At 43.3% G+C, this 18,146-nt stretch overlaps 1 protein-coding gene across 4 annotated transcripts in view; it reads right to left on the bottom strand.

Annotated features, from left to right (window-relative positions):
- Positions 1-18,146, bottom strand: part of ST7 (suppression of tumorigenicity 7) — a 225,826-nt gene that overhangs the window by 68,282 nt on the left and 139,398 nt on the right. For all 4 annotated transcript variants that reach the window (XM_074952094.1, XM_074952075.1, XM_074952087.1 and 1 more), the window contains exons 4-8: positions 15,144-15,198; positions 14,436-14,551; positions 13,033-13,108; positions 10,385-10,539; positions 5,027-5,124 (exon numbers count right to left, since the gene is read on the bottom strand). In XM_074952094.1, the coding sequence (XP_074808195.1) occupies positions 5,027-5,124; positions 10,385-10,539; positions 13,033-13,108; positions 14,436-14,551; positions 15,144-15,198 (500 nt within the window). The remainder of the gene's footprint in view (positions 1-5,026; positions 5,125-10,384; positions 10,540-13,032; positions 13,109-14,435; positions 14,552-15,143; positions 15,199-18,146) is intronic.

Raw genomic sequence — 18,146 nt, 5'->3', positions numbered from 1 at the left:
CCTAAAGTATTGCATTTCTGATATGCTCATGAAATAAATTGTGGAAATGGAAGGGAGAAAATTCCTTTGTCTCTAAATTTGTTAGAAACAAGGTATTTTGGTTCATATTTTGCATTATTTCTTCAGCAGCCAATATTACATCATATCTCCTCAAATTCTGAAAATCATTTCATTCATCTTTCACTAGTCTCCTCATTCTGACTGACTATATGGTAAATCTTGGAGGGTGGGCGTAGTGGGTGTTAATAGTTGCATTGTATAGTTATTAGATAAATGTTACAAATCATCAACATTACAGGTGGCTGCCACCCGTAGAGCATTCCAGTGCTAGAAGGCAAGGGGCTCAATGGATCAGGTAATAAGTTTCAGCTGGCCTACCATTTCACTGTACCCCAGCTCACTATGGTTATAATCTGTATCTAAAAGGTGTCATGTAATATGTCACTAGAAAACTAATAAACTTGATTGGTCATTAATACTCTTGCATGAAGGATGTATGCAATGTGTATTAAGAGTTATGGATATATGCTGTAATGATGACTAAAATGTGTTTAAGCCAGGCATGTCAGGGGGAATTGGTAAACAGGTCTGCCCTAGACAAAGGAATGTATATTTGCTTCTCTGACCAGCTTAGTCATCAGGCAGAGACAATGACAGTCTATTAACATATTAGGTAAACAAAGCTATCAATCTAACAAGAGGGGGAGGAGACAACTTCCGAGGGCGAGGGGGGAGAACCTTTGCTTTGGCTATAAAGACAGGGGGTCTGAACCTCAAGTGATAAGTAAGGCTACGTTTTAGTCATGGGTATTTTTAGTAAAAGTCATGGACAGGTCACAGGAAATAAACAAAAATTCACAGCCCATGACCTGTCCATGACTTTTACTATATACCCCTAACTAAAACTTGGGCGGGGAGCCATGGGTACTCTGAGGGGGGGCGGTCCGGGGCACCGCGGGTGATGAGGGAGGTGGCCCGGGACCCCCGCTGGTGCGGGGGGGAGGAGGGTGTTAGGCAGGTTTCAGAGGCTCCCTACCTGGCTCCATGTGTCCCTGCAGCTCCTAAGTGGCGGAGGGGCCAGGGGGTTCCATGCACTGCTCCTGCCACAAGTGCTGGCTGCACAGCTCCCGTTGACTGGGAACCACAGCCAATGGGAGCTGCGGTGGCAGGGCCTGCAGGCACAGGCAGCGCCCAGAGCCCCCGGCCCCTCTGCCAAGGAGCTGCAGGGCCATGCCAATGGGAGCTGGGGAGCCCCCCACCCCAAGGTAAGCACTGCCCCACACCCCCCAACACCCTGCCCTTAGCCCCAAGCCCCCTCACACACCCCCAAACTGCTACTGCTGCAGATGTCACAGAGGTAATGGAAAATCACAGAATCCGTTACTTCTGTGACCTCTCTGACAGACTCGCAGCCTTAGTGATAAGCAATTGAATCAGCTGATTGTCTACAATATTACTCTACTATAAAAAGTTTATCAAGTGAGGTGTTCATGAAAGCCCATGACAAACTGGTGATTAATATTGTCATAAAATGTATGCCTTAACATGCAGCCTCTTGTACTTCTGTGGAAGGTCCTGACTGAGGGAAAGTCAGCCATGCCTGGGAAGAAGGAAGATTGATGAGAGAAACCACATTGAACAAAGCTTGTATCTTGCTAGAGTAAGTTTCAGACTTTCAGATGCGTGTTTTCACTTTTATTTACTTGTAACCATCTCTACTTTTATTTCTTTTACTTGGCATCACTTAACCTATGACCTATTGTTAATAAATTTGTTTTATTTTTACTATAAACCAACTCACTGTTGTGTTTGAAGGGAAGGGTGTATCTGCCTTAGTTAAATTAATAAGCTATGATGTGCTTTTGTCTTTTAAAGGAGCGAACAAATCTTATTTCGAGTGTTCCAGGAGAGGGCTGGACACTTCAGAGCACACGGTTTGGGGAAAATTTGGGGAAAAAGCAGAGACTTGTTAGATCTGAGCAGCTAAATTGTCCAAAGATTCCTTCCTCACTGAGCATTCTCCATTCCCCCAGAGCTCCTGTGGGTTGACTGGACGGTGCATGTGCTATCCCCAAAGACCAGTGGAGTACCCTCCATCCTTGGACTGCATGGGCTGAGATGTATTTCCCTGCAATTGCTCTTCCTGGAAGCCTGAGGTGACTGTGTCACCAGGCACAGGAAGTGACAGCACAGAAAAACTCTCCCCCCCCTGCTCTCAATGCTCCTCCTACTGGCACCCAGGGAGCAGGGAGGGGAAGGAGGAAACAGCCTGATTTGAATGCAGAGGGGTGAAGAACGGCGGGTGGGGAGGAGCAAGGGATGGGGACACTAATTAAACTGGCCTGAAAAAAGTGCAGGGAGGGGCTATCATCACCCCAATATCTACCTGTCCTCCTATTCAGCAATTAATCTGTCCCTCAACCGCCAAGTCAATATTGCCCCAGCCCCAACAATTCTGTCCCCACATCAGTTCTCCCCACTCCAACCTAGACATCAGTTCTGCTCCCACATCAGTTCTGCTGCTCCACAGCCCTCCATCAATGCTGCTCCCACATCAATTCTGCCACCCACCTTCCCTAACCCAGCCTCACCTCTGCGCCTCCTGAAACCACTGGGGTTCTTCACCCTGCTCTCCCCAGCCAGGTGCTGCCAATAAGGAGAGACGAGGGGGAAAGGAACAGAGGTGCCAACACACTGCATCCGCACAGAAGGAGAGGGGGGAGCAGAGCAGCCCTGAGCTACTGGGCTCTTTCTGCTGCCTCCTCTGCTGTCCTGTAACAATGGTGCCCTCTCCTGAGAGGGGAGGGAGAGAACTCTGCCTGCTTCCTGCAGCAACCCTGATTTGCTGCTCTTCCTGTGGACAAGTGGGGAAAGTAGCCAATCAAAGGGGGTTTTCTCCCAGGTGGTATTTAAAATGTGCACCCCTCAGTGACCCACCTCCCTTTTTATAAGTGTTATTTCCTGGGCCTGCAACCCATTGTAACCTTTAAGCACTGAGCAGGGAGTAACCCTGGAGGATATCAAAAGGGGAGAGATAAGGCAGGAGCTAGGGAAAGGGATGGGGAATAGGAAAAGAAGGGGATATGGAAAGCTGGGAGATGCAAGGGCAGAAGGGTCTGTAACCACTGAGTACACTTCCCTATAGAACCTGTATTCCCGAGTTTCAATATTCCTTTGCCATCTAGCAATTATCTGTGAAACTTTTTGGCAAAGTGTCTCATCCACCACTGGAACTGGTTCATATAAAGAATGCCAACCTACTACTGTTACTGGTCACTCCTTTAGCTCAAGAGATAGAGGATTGTGCTGTATATCTGATGATGATCCATCCACAGGATGGAATGTTTGTTTTTTTTTCAATTTTTCCATTTTTTTTAAACATAGGAAATTTTCATTGTGTCTCTAAACTATTGAAAAGAACATTAAAGTTTCAAAACCAACCACCAAAAAGTATAAATGCCAAAGTTAAGATTGACCATGCAATCTTAATTCAGCCCCCTTGTTCATATGCCTTATAATACAAAATTTAATTACATTTTCCACAGGACCCCTGTGTCATTCAGTGCACAGCATGGACCTACCCTGGGGACGAATCAGGTTGTGTAGGGAAGGGGATTGTTGTCTGTAGGACACCCACTTCCATGTTTTGCAGAAATTGGAAGATGTGTAGTGAATGAGGCTGGGGATTGCAAGAAGAGATAGAACGATCTCATGGTTAAGGCAGTTGAATTCTGTCCTGGAGAACTAGATTCTATCCCTGCCTCTGCCACAGAATTCCTGCGTGATGCTGGGCAAGTCACTTAAACCAAACTTTTCACAGGTTGTCAGTAACTGTGTGTTCCTCATTTTCTGGGTGCCTGACTTGAGATCCTGGGGTCTGATTTGAAGAAGTGCTGAGCACTCACACCTGCACATGAAGTCAATGGGAGCTGTGCTAAGGACATAAAAGGGGCTATATAATACTAAGTACTCTGGAAAATCAGGAGCTAGGTCTCTCAAATTAGGCACCCAACATTAAGGATACTTTTGACCATAATATCTCTGTGCCTCAGTTCCCCATCTGTAAAATGGGAGTAATAATACCCACTTACTTTACAGAGGTATTGTGAAACTGAATTAATTGTTTGTGGAGCACTCAAATCCTATAGTGATGAATGTTATAGAAAAGACCATGAGGAAATTAAAAATTCTGTTTTCAAAGCAGGATTTGAATGGTGTGTAGTAAATAAGGCATGGGCCACACATTGACCAACATGGATAAAGCTCATGTATTGAACTCATTAAATTAACATCATCCATTCTATGAATTGAATGAGGCAGGGATCCTGTGGAAAAATAGTATGTGATAATGTAATTAAAGACCGCATCATAACGCATGTGAACAAGGGGGTTGAATTAAGATTGCACAAGCAACCTGAATCCTGGCATTTCCCAGCATTTTCCTTACTTTACCTTGCAACCTTAATAATCTTCTTTTAACATAGTTTATATACAAATTAGGCTCAAAAACCTATCAGCAGCATTCTTATCGCCAGCTATATGTGTGATCTGCAAGCAAACTGAACATCATTTCTATGCCATTGCTTTCAAAGGACAGAGTTACATGCAACTATAAATAAGGCTAAGATTTTGTCACAGTTATTTTTAGTAAAAGTCGGACAGGCAATAAACAAAAATTCATGGAAACCACAGGTCTTGAGCGCAGCAGGGGGTGCAGCCAGGGGGGGGTGCACAGTCCCCGCTCCCGAGCTGGCCACAGCTGCAGGAAAGGGGCGCAAAGACTGGCTGCAGCCCCCTCCTCCCAGCCCCCAAGCCGCAGGGCAGGGGCTGCAGGGTCCTGGTTCCAGCCATCCAGCCCCAGCTGCAGCAGGGCAGGGATGCACAGTCCCGCCTCCAGCCCCAGCTTCAGCTGCTGACAGCTGAAGCAGAAGAAGTCACGGAGGTCTGGAAAAGTCATGGAATCCGTGACTGCCGTGACCTCCATGACTAAATCGTAGCCTTAGTATAAATACAAATCCAGACTCACATCTCTCATCATTTTTACAGCTTCCCTGGTCCTTCCCAGCTTTCTTGCGCACATTGCCAGCCTCCGCTTAATGTATACTAACACATTAGTATCCCGTCCTGGAGAAGGGAAAAAGAAAAAAAGATTAAAAAAGAAGAGCTAACGCAAAGGTCCATTTAACATCCCCACATAGTATAAACTGTAGCTGGCCCTCTGCATTTTTATCATTTTTGATCAACAAGGACACTACAGCAAATGCAATGAAGAGCATGGGCCAAATTCTGTTATTGGTTCATTGGCCTAGGTCTGGTATAACTCCTCTGAAGTCAACAGAGTTACTCCAGATATACATTAGTATTAATAAGAGCATCATTTGGTCCCATGTCTATGGAGTACAGTTAGCCCTCAAGTTATAGAAGTTTTCTGAACATGAGAACACTAAGCATATAACATAATCAAAGAAGGGGAAGGCTAGTCAATTAATACATAAAACAAATGCACAGTGTTACAGTTAGCAACAAATTGCTCTACTTGTCTATTTATCAACTAATATAGCAAACAACACTTGATAAAGATAATAGGCTGCTACAGGGTGGCTAGAAAAGTGAATGTCACCTTCTGCATGAGGCTTTGTATGGGCTAAACACCATATGTTCATTATAAGGAAAGGCAGTTCATTTTGAACTTCTGCTTTACATTACTGTTGCCCTATTGCTTGTGACATCATAATCATCTTCAGATCCCAAGAGCACCCAATTATGGATGGCAAATTAACAGATTCCAGATATGACAATATTATGGAAGAGAAAATGCCCTGATAAAGAAGGCACCACAAAGTAACTAGCTGCAGCAATGGCTCTCGAGGAAGATAAGCCATTAGATTCTTGTCTTATTCTTTCTGGGAGAACCAAGAATCATTGTCTGACTATAATTATAATATGTCCTTCTAACATGCTTTTGGACCAACAGGAAATGTGCATATAGTTAATCGTCTATAAAATTACCATATAAAGAAAATATAACACACCTGCTAGAGATTATCTTCATGTAGAACATGCAGCCTTTAAAGATTTTGAGACAATAGTCCTAACATTTTCAAGTCTTTAATAACAAGAACAAGATGTGTGCTGAAAACATTCCAAGTACCTACAAATTATTTTAAAGCTGTGATTATACTTTTCAAATAGATTAAGCAACAGGTTGAAAGGTCTAACTTTAGAAGAGAAAATAAATAATGCAGAATAAGGAATTTCTTCAGCTGTATTTTATATTATGTAATTCCTTATCTCTATACTGAGTCCTATATATTTAATAAAAGACTCATTAGTTACATCTGTTTTCAACATCTATGTATGGTGTAACTAATAGGGTATATCTGTCAAACTGGGACTCCTTAAGAGTTATACTGATTGAAGAAATGGTCAAGTGTATTTTCTCATTATGACATCAAGATAACCCTTTAAGCCAAGACTTTCAAAAGTGATTAGAGATTTGGGGTATATCTAAAAGGCCCTTTAAAGGAAGGATGGACAGCACTTTCTAAAGTTCAGACCCCTTCAAGGTGTGTCAGCTTGGGCACTCAGAATCACTAGTCACTTTTGAAAAATCAGAGCTTCACTGTTTAGAACAGTGGTTCTCAAACTTTTGTACTGATGACCCCTTTCACATAGCAAGTCTCTGAGTGCAACCCCTTATAAATTAAAAACACTTTAATATATATTTAACACCATTATACATTCTGGTGGCAAAGCAGGGTTTGGGATGGAGGCGGACAGCTTGCGACCCCCCATGTACTAACCTTGCAACCCCTGAGGAGTCCCGACCCCCAGCTTGAGAACCCCTGGTTTAGAACATTAAATATTGTGTGGGCACGAATGTATGTACACATACACATAAATGTAGGCATTTGCTAGTGTTTAAGAAAGAACATCATGGATCCTACTTGTGAAAGACTAACATGTCCATTCCTTTCCATCCCAACAGCGTCATGAAGGTTTGGCAACAGAATAATAAAGAAATACTTAGCATTGAAACTCACCCTTGCGCAAAGGGTCAGCACACTGTTTAGGCATCAGTCATTAGAGTAGATTTTAAGTAGGAATTAAGTGGTGCACAGGCCTTCACCTGTATCTCACTCAATAATGAACTGAGCCTCACAACACTCCTGTGAGGTAGAGAAGTATCATTGACACATTTAAAGATGGGGGAAAGTGAGTAATTCTGGCTTTGTCTGCACTAGCAATTTTCCTAAAACTTCCCACAGTTGCACTATTGCTGGTTCGACTCCATAGGTGGTATCAACAATGAGAATGCTAGTAGCCCTGGTGACTGCCAGCCCTGGTGACTGCCAGCATTTGAACCACTGCGCCATGTAGACTTGCTCTGAGTACAGTTAGATGACACGGTGACTAAAATGCGGCAGCCTGTCTACGCTTCGCTTTCACACCATTGCTACCACATGTGGTAGTGCAAAGATGGGAAATCTTAAGAAAATTGTTAGTGTAGACACAGCCAGGTCAAACAGGAAGCTAGTGGTATCCTGACTCTCAGACTTGTCTCTTCACCACAAGGCCACACAGTCTATGAAGACCCAAACTCATCTGTTGTCAGAGGAATGGGGGGAATACATGTAGGGAAATTAGTGAGCTGCTTAACTAGGTGAACTCCCTGATTCCCCATACAGAGCTGATTGCTTACCTCTTTGTACTGCTATTTTTAGAAGCTGAGAGTTGGGCCAGTCATATTTATATCTATTTTAGGGGGAATGGTTAAGGACCCGTACATTTAGTATGCTTAGCACTTTCTCTGATAAAGGCCCTTGTGACCTTCTCTTTGAGAAGCCATTATTTGCAGTAGACCTTTGATCTTCCAGAGGGGGAATGCCCTCAGGCTACAGAAGTGTCTTTTTTTTTTGTTCCATGAAATTCCATTCAGCTTTTGCTGAGATATAAACTGTTAATTGCCATAGCCTCTCTCTCGCTTTTGTTCCTCAGGAAAAGTTACAGTTGTATTTAATAGAATTCATTTTTATTTTTTCCTTTAAAATAACAGAGAAACTTACATAGAAACTGCCACTCCATTTTATTTAGGTTGCAAAGGCCAGCACTTGAAAGTTAGGAAATGCCAGATTTACAGTGTCTTAACTGGGGTCCCTTGTTCACATGCATTATGACAGTCTTTAAATACATGATCAAATATTATATTTTCCACATAACTTCTGCCTTATTCAGAGCACAGAATAGATGCATACAGGAGCAGAATCAAGATTCCATGGGGAACCATAAATCTGCTGGTGCCTGAAAGATGCTTGGAGAGGTCAAGTATTATAAGTACCTATTTTCTTGAAAAATGAGAAATAATTGTGAATGTATCATTCTAAATACTATTATAGATCCAATAAGGATATAAAATAATATCATAAACTTTAACAAATTTCATGTTTGTGCTTTTGGGACCAAAGATCATAGAGGTCTGTCAAAAATCCCACTGTTTGTGAGTTCTATAGGTAATCTTCCAAATATATGAAATTGCCTAACAATGTGAATTCGCATTCCTGAGGAATGAATTGTACTTGTATTTATGCTGTTCACTGGCTTTCTCCTTTACCTCTTTAGTAGGACAAGAATAATTTAGATCTGGTGGCTTCACAATCTTTTGTTCATTAGCTGGCATTGACATTTTTTATATATATATTTAAGTATATGAAGCACCTAATAAACATCATGTACCTGTCATATCCACGACATCTGCTTTATCAAACCTAGTCAATAAATTAGTTACCAAAAAAAAAAAATCTAAAAGTTTTGATCAATGCTACCTATGACTCCAGTGTCTGATTTATATTTCTGTTTGGTTTTATGTTTCTGTTCAGCCCACATAGGGATCTCTCTTAATCTAACCAGTCTCACTTTGCCAATGTCACTTTAGTGAACGGGTCTCAATAGCCTTACCAGATAAAATTACGTTGTTATGCACTGGCTCTTACAGCTGGTGAAAGACTGATGAATGGATACAACTTGCAAAGCACTCATTCCATCTAGACAAGATCTCCCAGCCCCACCACCAAGTATATTCATTTGTCCCTTAGCAGCCGCCAACAATATAGCCCTAAATTTTCAGAATTGGGTGCCTCATTTGAGTCACCTTAAACAGACCTGCTTTTCAAAAGTTGGGTATTCAGCACATTCTCAGCATCAGATCTCTTTAAAGTGTTTTACATTTGGGCACCCAAAATCCCTAGTCATTTTTGAAAATGCAGGCTATAGTGACTGTCTGTTTTTTCTGATATGCGCTGCCCATTGCCAGCTCTGACTGGGACACATTCAAACAACAAATGATGACTAAGGCTAAGATTTAGTTATGAGTATTTTTAGTAAAAGTCATGGACAGGTCATGGGCAATAAACAAAAATTCACGGCCCATCACCTGTCCATGACTTTTACTACAAATACCCATTACTAAATTTCTGCTCCTGGGCCACGCTGCTCTGGGTGGCCCCTGCTTCAGTGGTGGGTGCTGTCTGGCCCTAGTGGTCCACTGCTCCGAGGCCCCCAGGGACCGCTCTCGTGATGGCCTCCAAGGCTGCCCCAGGGCCGCTGCTGCTTGGGTGCTCCCCGGGGCCACTGCTCCATCCGTCCCCAGGACTGCTGCTGCGCGGACACTCCCTGGGGCTGCTCCTGGGACCAATGCTTGGGGGCTCCCCGGTGCTGCTGCTCTGGCTGCCCCCAGGACTGCTGCTGCTTGGGTGGTCCCCGGGGCCAGCTGCGCCAGCCACTGCTTGGGCAGCCCCGGGCAGCTGGCCCCAGGGACCACCCACAACTGGGGCTGCCCCCAGGACCGCTGTTAGGCCGCTCCCCAGGGCCAGCTACACCTGCTGCTGCTGGAGCGGCCCCAGGGCCAGTTGCACCATCTGCTACGGCTCGCCCTGGGGCCAGCTCCTTGGGCGCCCCGCAGCCAGCTGCACTGGCCGCTGCAGCTGCGGAAGTCATGGAGGTCATGGAAAGTCACAGAATACGTAACTTCCACAACCTCCGTGACAGAATCGCAGCCTGAATGATGACTTATATTTTTACTTGTATCATTGCTGAGATTATGAGAAAACCAGGCAAAAAGAACTGAAAGAGAATATAAAGACTCTGACCAAATTCCGATCACTGTTAAAGATGTTCCCAATTCTCCATTGCTTTGTACCTTGAGTACTCACAAACACTTCTGTGAAGTGAACGATGTCATTTTACTCTCACTTCACATAGGTACAAATGACTAAACTATGTGCAAGGGAAAGGAGAAAGTCAAGCCTGAATAAAAAGATTCCTAGCAGACTGAAGAAATTCTCCTCTTACTCTCTAGAATTATTAAAGAAACTGCAAAGAGGCTTACTGTGTTGGGCTTCATACTGGGCTCCATGGTGCTGTAACTGCTGGCTACGCCTGTAGCAGCCCTCTCCTGCTTTCAGAGCCTGCTTAAACAGCTTTTCTGCCTCCACAATAGTTGTTGCTTCCTCTTCAGCCAAGAGGATATAAGCAGTGGCACACCTGTCGATGAGATCAATGACAAAAAGCAATAATTCATGAGAAAGCGAAGTCAATCCATAGCTATCAAACAAAAACACATGCGGACGGGCAAGGATATATCAAATATACAAGAAATTCTGTTTTGTTCAGGTTCCTTTTTGACAAATCTTTGTAAAGTAATGACATTAGTGGCCAGATTCAAGATTCTTACTTGTGCAAAAGAATATTTTACTACTGGAGTAGTCCCAATGAAACTAATGAAATTGCTTGTGAAGTAAAAGTACTGCTTTATGTAAATAAGGGTGGTCAGATCTGGTCCTAACATCATCAACTCAACTCACATGAGATCTTTAGTTCTAAGTATTATTATTGTCAGAATATTATATGGGACATCTTTGATCTTTTAAAATTAAATGTTTTTGCTGTATGAAAAGAAACAAAGAACTAAACCAATTACAATAAAATAAGAAAAAATACAAAGGTAAATACAATATAAAGCCATGTTCACTCAATCATATGATAATATTTTACATTTGTTCATTGTTTTATGTAGTTAGAAAAATCAGAGAAAAAGAACCAAAGAGAAGACAAGGGATCAAACACTAGGAGTATAGTGAAAGATTAACTGCAGAGCATAGTGTGTCAGTCAGACACAAGACATGCCCCATACAGGCAGAAAAGAGCCATCATGAAAAATAAAATCAATTTCCAGCTCTGGTTCACAGGATCATCAATAGATGGGTGGAAAATAATAGATTCTCTTGTACATGAGGTTCCTTTGAATAGACCAGGTTTAGGCCTATATTTTACTACTCATGCAAACTTTTCTAAGCTTTGTCCGGTCCACAAGAAAATTCCTGTCCAGGAATTAACTATTCCTTTTCTCCTTTCTGATAAAGAAAGTTGGGCAACTATTATTAAGGCAGTTGGTTTACCTTAGCCTGGAATGTAAAATTATTTCTGGCAGATATCTGAGTGGAGTCATTCTCTTTTTATATACTTTTGTAGCACTTGTATAGCTTGTCATGCCAAGAAAGTCTCATTGAAATGAACTTATTGTGGGATCATAGAAATCCATGATTTTTCATTTAAAACAATTAATAGTGGACTCATGGACAATAAAAATCCCATAGACTTGCATGTTTTTTACATGATATCAAATAAATAAATAAATAAATAAATATTAGCTCTTTTGCTCTTGCCTCCATCCCCAACTAGGGTTGCCAACTTTCTAGTTGCACAAAACTGAACACCCTAGCCCCTCCCCTTTCCTGAGGCCCTGCTCCTGCCCTTCCTCTTCCTGAGGCCGTACCTCCCACTCACTACATTCCCCCTCCCTCAGTGGCTCGCTCTCCACCACCCTCACTCACTTTCACTGGGCTGGGGTGTGGGAGGGGGTGAGGGCTCTAACTGGGGGTGTGGGCTCCAGGGTGGGGCCAGAAATGAGGGATTTGGAGTGCGGGAGGGGGCTGTGGGTTGAGGCAGGGGGTTGGAGTGCAGGAGGGGGTGAGGCTGGGGATGAGGGGTTCAGGGTGTGGGAGGGAGCTCTGGGCTGGGGCCGGTGATGTGGGGTTTGGGTTGCAGGAGGGTGCTCCAAGTTTGGGGGTTGGGGCTCAGGGCTGGGGCAGGGGTGTGGGCTTACCTCAGGTGGCTCCCTGCCTGTCCTAGCACTGTGTTGCGCGTGCCCCAGAAGCAGCCAGCAGCAGGTCCAGCTCCTAAGTGGGGAGGGGGGGCCAGGAGGCTCCACACACTGCTCTCGCCCACAGGCACTGCCCCCCCCGCCCCGCCCCAGGTCACTAGTGCGGAGCCGGTGCTCCGGGGGTGGAGGGAGGAAGAGGGAAAGCGTGCGGAGTCAAGTGGCCACTCTGCCTAGGAGCAAGACCTGCTGGCCACTTCTGGGGCACAGCACAGTGCCAGCCAGGACAGGTAGGGACTAGCCTGCCTTAGCACCGCAGACTGGACTTTTAATAGCCTGGTTGGCTGTGCTGACCGGAGCCGCCAGTGTCCCTTTTTGACCGGGTGTTCCAGTCGAAAACAGGACACCTGGTCACCCTATCCCCAACTCCAATAGGGAACTATCTGGTGCTACCTCTCCTCTGCCAAATATATTCATCATGAGGCAACTTGTTTAATACTTCAACATACTCATTGACATCTCATTAGCCTTTGGATTGGGCCTATGGCTGCTGTATCAGCAAGTGCCAAAGGGGCCATGCTATGCCACACACAAACAGATAAGGAGGAAATGACCAGATGTCAGGAAATCCATTATGGGTGCCTAGAACTTATCCCCTGCAGCTTTTCCCCAGCACCTATACACTCCCATAAGGTCCACTTCTATAAATGCAGAACTATTACAATATACAGCTTTGGCTTTCCTCCCAGTGTCAAGATCTTTCTGTGACAGGCCTGTAACTAAGAATAAAAATCTTTGTGGCAAAAATCAGTGTCCTAAGCTATTATCCCGTGTATTTTTAAATGACAGGAAATAATCCTAATGTTATTGTCACGTACTCGTTCAACTCCAGGGCTTCGTGTGCTGCAGAAATTCTGGCTTGCGGGTTTCTCTCTCTCCAGGCTTTTTGCATTACTATTCATTAAAACAAAGCAAAACGGTGGCATGTCAGTCACTGCAGCATTAACAGGGAGAATTGACTGCACAACAACAACTCAGTGAATTGCTTTCAGTCTGACTCACTGCTGAGCGTTTCACAAACCAGGAGGTTCAGCCAGTCACTCAAAAGACACATAATCAATTTCAGTCGCTCTCCTCAATCCCTATGGTTAATCTTTCATTTAATTAAACCTTTGTTTACAGCTAAATCGGGACTAGGGCTAGATCATGCATAGAGCTGCTCTGTTGCCCTAAAGGGGAGGGAGAAAGCATAGGGACCCTCTTCCTCCCAGCAGGGATGCAACAAGAGGAGTTTCAGGGGGGCCCAGCCCCCCTGCCTTGGCCCTTGACCAGAACTGTAAATTAGACCCAGCAAGGAACCCCTCATGATGGAGGGGTGGCCGGGTCAAATTTGAATGTGACCCCATGCACCTGCTTGGCCATTTCTCTCTCACACACCTCCCTTTGCAGTCCTTCTGGTGCTGAGGGGCACTGGGAACCCCCAGTCCGCAGGAGGGTGGGAGGATTGGATCTGGAATTTTGGTGCTTCCTGGGAAGTGGAGATGCAGAAGGAGGATGGATTCTGGGAGTCCCAGAACTGCTTGGCCCCTGATGGGGATGGTGCTCTTCAGCCTGACTCCTGTCAGGGTAAGAGCTTGGGACTGAGCATGAGGCAGAGAGACCACGGGGCAGGGGCTCAGGATCTGTAAGTCATTGTTTTGCATTGCAAAGTACATTATCTAATGCTTTATTCAATAAATATTTAACACAATTAGAATCTCTTGAATCTAAGCAGGTTATCATTTCCGGTTTCCATTGCTCCCTACAGTTTCCAGTTTCAGTGGGCCAGTAAAACATAGGGCTGAGTTCTACTTCACTTACATGGGTATAGTTCCTGTGTAAATGAGGGCTGAATTTGACCCCGAGTGTATAAATCGGCATTGCACCAGATGGTCTAACAACTTGTTTTACCTCTGTATATGTCAGAAACCACTGCTGGAAGTGGAGGGAAACTTGAGTCTTTGTAAATGTGAATGGCTTTAGTGACAGGCAGTACAAAATATAGTGAAGCATCTCTCAAGCAATAAATGGCACATAAGTAAATAATTATTTGTTTGAAATCTACACATTAATAATCGGACTCCACAAATTCCCAATTTTTTACCCAGAGGAGCATCACTGAAATATGATCAAGCCCTTGCCTTTGCTCGTCTGTTTGAAGAAAGTTGATCCCTGAGACAAATTTCTGCTAACCCCAGTCTAAAACTACCATTAAATACTCAGAAAAAGCTCATTTTCTTACTGGCATCTGCAGGCCGTAAATGATCTGTGTCACATGTAAAGAACGTTTGATGATCCTGAGCTGAAAGATTCATATCATAGTAGGTCAAAGGTTCTCTTCCTGTCACCCACGTATATCTGTAAAGGCACCAACAAAGTCAGACATTTTGGTTAGATAAGAAGACACACATACAGCAAATCTATACTAAAGGGGAATCCTAGAAATGAGAGATGGACATGACCTATTAGTTTATCCAGTCCACCTCCCTACCAATGTATAATTGTTCTCTACAATGTATTTTCTTGTACTTTGAAGGAGCTACAGTAGTTACATATAGGCTAATCAGTATCTTGAAAAGTACACATTGGAAATGAATACAGACGTATTCGAAAGTTAAAACCTATAGAAGCTAACTGCAACCCACTCAATTACTCTGTTACAATCAATTTGAACTGAACTGCCACTGTATTGTTAACAAATACCAGACACATTTAAAACATTTAGATTTGTAGGTGTTCTAACAGTATAAGAAACTGCAGAATTACTGGGCTCCTGAAAATGGAGCTAAATTCCTTCCCATTCAAAAACATTTATCAAGTAGAGAACACAGGTTGAAAACTTGAGGCATAGCTGAATGCTGCCCAAAAAGTATTTTGCTTGGTATTTAGAATGTTCTCCGTGTGCTTCTCAGGGCTATGCTACTGCACAGCAGACTCCTGTGACACTTACCGGTTATACTCAGCTCCTCTGAATAGGTTTAATGGATTTCTCCACACTTTGCATTCTGTCACAAGGAGAAATAGAAATATATATTAATGAAACTCCCCAAAATTACAACCTTAATACTGACATTCATCAGGAACACCAATTATCCTCTAACAAGTTGTCGGGGGAGAGGGATAGCTCAGTGGTTTTGAGCATTGGCCTGCTAAACCCAGGGTTGGGAGCTCAATCTTTGAGGGGGCCATTTAGGGATCTGGGGCAAAAATTGGGGATTGGTCCTGCTTTGAGCAGGGGGTTGGACTAGATGACCTCCTGAGGTCCCTTCCAACCCTGATATTCCAAGTTGTGGTGGTCTGCTTTTATTTCCCATGCAACCAAATAGCAAATTAAAGGCATGAAGATACAGGTAAATGTATTTTCTCACTCTATCCCTTTCAAACAATGATTTCCTTATAATTTAGGGTTAACAAATTATATCATTCAAGAAAACTACCCCAAAGTTCCAAATGGAAGATTAAAACGATTGTTTTGATTACTGCCAGGTTTCACATTTACCATAATGAGTGTGGGGCAGCGGGGGAGGATCATATCTAGGATTATTGTATTGAAAAATCCTGTAATTAATCGTGTCCCTATGGACTTGTTATTTCTAGAGGCAAACTTCATTGTCTAGTTACTGTTATAAATCAGTGAGACTCTCAGCTACAATTGGCTGCTTTAACTCCTCCTCAGCATTTGAAATTAAAAAAAAACCCAAAACCTGTGGCACCAGCTGCTGACCTTGCTTGAGTTATAACCATCCCACGATTGACAAGGGATGCTAAGATTGATTGGCAGAGGAAAGTTCACGGCAAAGGCTTGGGAACGCTAAAAGAGTTTCATATGTTTTGCTCCTCTTATACAAAAATAAAATAAGATGACAAGTTCCCCATGTTCATTCCAAATCCATCTCACAGGCAGCGAGACACAAGAAAATCCCCAACAACAACATCATTTAAAACAGAGCTTACAAGATTAATAGCATTAATTCCTACAGCTTTCCAAATACAAAAGCCTGATTCTGGTTTCACTTGCACAAGTTCTATACCAGTGGAACTCCGCAGATTTCAACAGAATCACTTCTGATTTACACCAACGAAAGTGAGACCAGAATGAAATCCAATATTTGCATCCAAAAGATTCAGAGATGCACTGTGTGGTAGCAAATAATTTTGCTGCAGACCATTTATTGTGATATACATCACGCAAGTCACTGCAAGAACTTGTCGTGCCTTGTTTTGCCAGCCATATTGTGTCACAAACATTTTATCAGGCTACTTTTCATCACAACCAAATGACAACCTGAAAATTTTCTATGAAATGTCAATGGCATCATGTCAACTCACCAGGACCTCACTGCAGCAAAAGTCTACAGTATGATGGTAAGTTGACAAGGTATCTAATCTATGCATCTTATAATATGGAGGCCTGATACTGAGACACAATGAATACCCCAGTCTGTCACAATGAGAAATAGAGAGACAAGCTGGGTGAGGGGATATCTTTCTACTGGACCAACTTCTGTTGGTGAGAGAGACAAAACTAAAGTTGGTCCAATAAAAGATATTACCTCACCCAGCTTGTCTCTCTAATATCCTGGGAGCGACATGGATATAACAACACTGCATACAACAATGAGAAATAGGAATACAGAACGGGAGTCAAGCAGTGCTCTTTTTCATGTTCCCCATTGCTATGTCCAGAGCTGATTGAGAAGTGGTGTTGGAATGGCAGGGAGAGAAAGCATCTTGCATAAATTTGCAGTGATTCCTTCTGCAGTCTGAAAAATAGAGTTGCAGATGTCAACAGCTCTCAGGGTCAGCCCCTAAATTAGATAACTTATGTGTAAGACATAGTGATGTGGCAAAAAGCAGGAGTCTGGAGGGAGTAAAAACACCGGTGGAGAAAAACATGGTTGCGGGAGAGCACTTTTTACTTTCTTCCTGTTTCATTATCAATGAGTTGTTAGCCACAAGTAGTCTTGTTTCAGACTGAAGTGGAGATCAGTGATAGAAAGCCAACCAGGGGAAGTGCATTGTTACTTCTGTAGGAATGTTGGATATCTCTGGACCACTGGCCTGGGATTAATTTAATTATTGTTCATCTATATTTGTAATGGGTGTTCTAATAGTTATAAAATATAGTTCACATTTAATGAAATATTTCTGTTTAAAAACAGACAGGTGTAATTTAGAGCAGCCTTGAACAGATCCTGGCTTAACTCCTTTGCTCCTCCATACTGGCCTTTGGTGTGCCCTGGCATTGGAGGGTAGAATAAAGGTGTTACATGACTACAGGGCAGAAAAAAGGTGTTAACATGACTACATTTGCTATTACACTCCCATCCCTCTGGGTTCTGTGCTGAGCAGAGCTCAGCCAGATCAGAGGACTGGGCTCTCCTAGGCAGCAAGAGGGAATGGCTGGCATGGAGTCCTTATTTGGTCTCCTTGATGTAGTCCCTCCAAATGTAACACCTCCCTTCCTCAGTATAGGGGTAGGTCCTCCACAGCCCACAGCCCTGCTGAGCTGTATTATCTCCAGCTGTGGTTCCACACTGTAGAAGCATCTGAACTCGAATTTGGCCCTTGGTGATGGAGTGGAGGATTTCTGCTATATTTTAGGTACTTAATGTCCAAAGCAGTCTCTTCATTAGATTACATCACTTCTAAGGAAAGTAAGATTTGGGGCCTAAGCAGGCTCGCAATGTCTCTTTAGAAAAAAAGAAAAGGAAGGGAAAAGCAGTGGCAGTCGTTAAAAAGGAAAGATTTTGTTGCAATACAATTCTCACGTCAATATTACATTCTGATAGCAAAACATTGCAACTTACTACAATAAAGACAACACTAGAAGAAGATAAATGCTTCCCTGTTCATGTCTAAATCACTACAGCAGTCAGCTAAGGTTAGAAGACTATACGCCTGCAACAACAGAGGTGTTTGAACAGTTTCCAACCATCCTCTAGTATAGCTG

Source organism: Natator depressus, chromosome 1 (assembly GCF_965152275.1).
Source record: "Natator depressus isolate rNatDep1 chromosome 1, rNatDep2.hap1, whole genome shotgun sequence".
NCBI lineage: Eukaryota > Metazoa > Chordata > Testudines > Cheloniidae > Natator > Natator depressus.
This window is presented reverse-complemented; position numbering and strand designations above follow the sequence as displayed.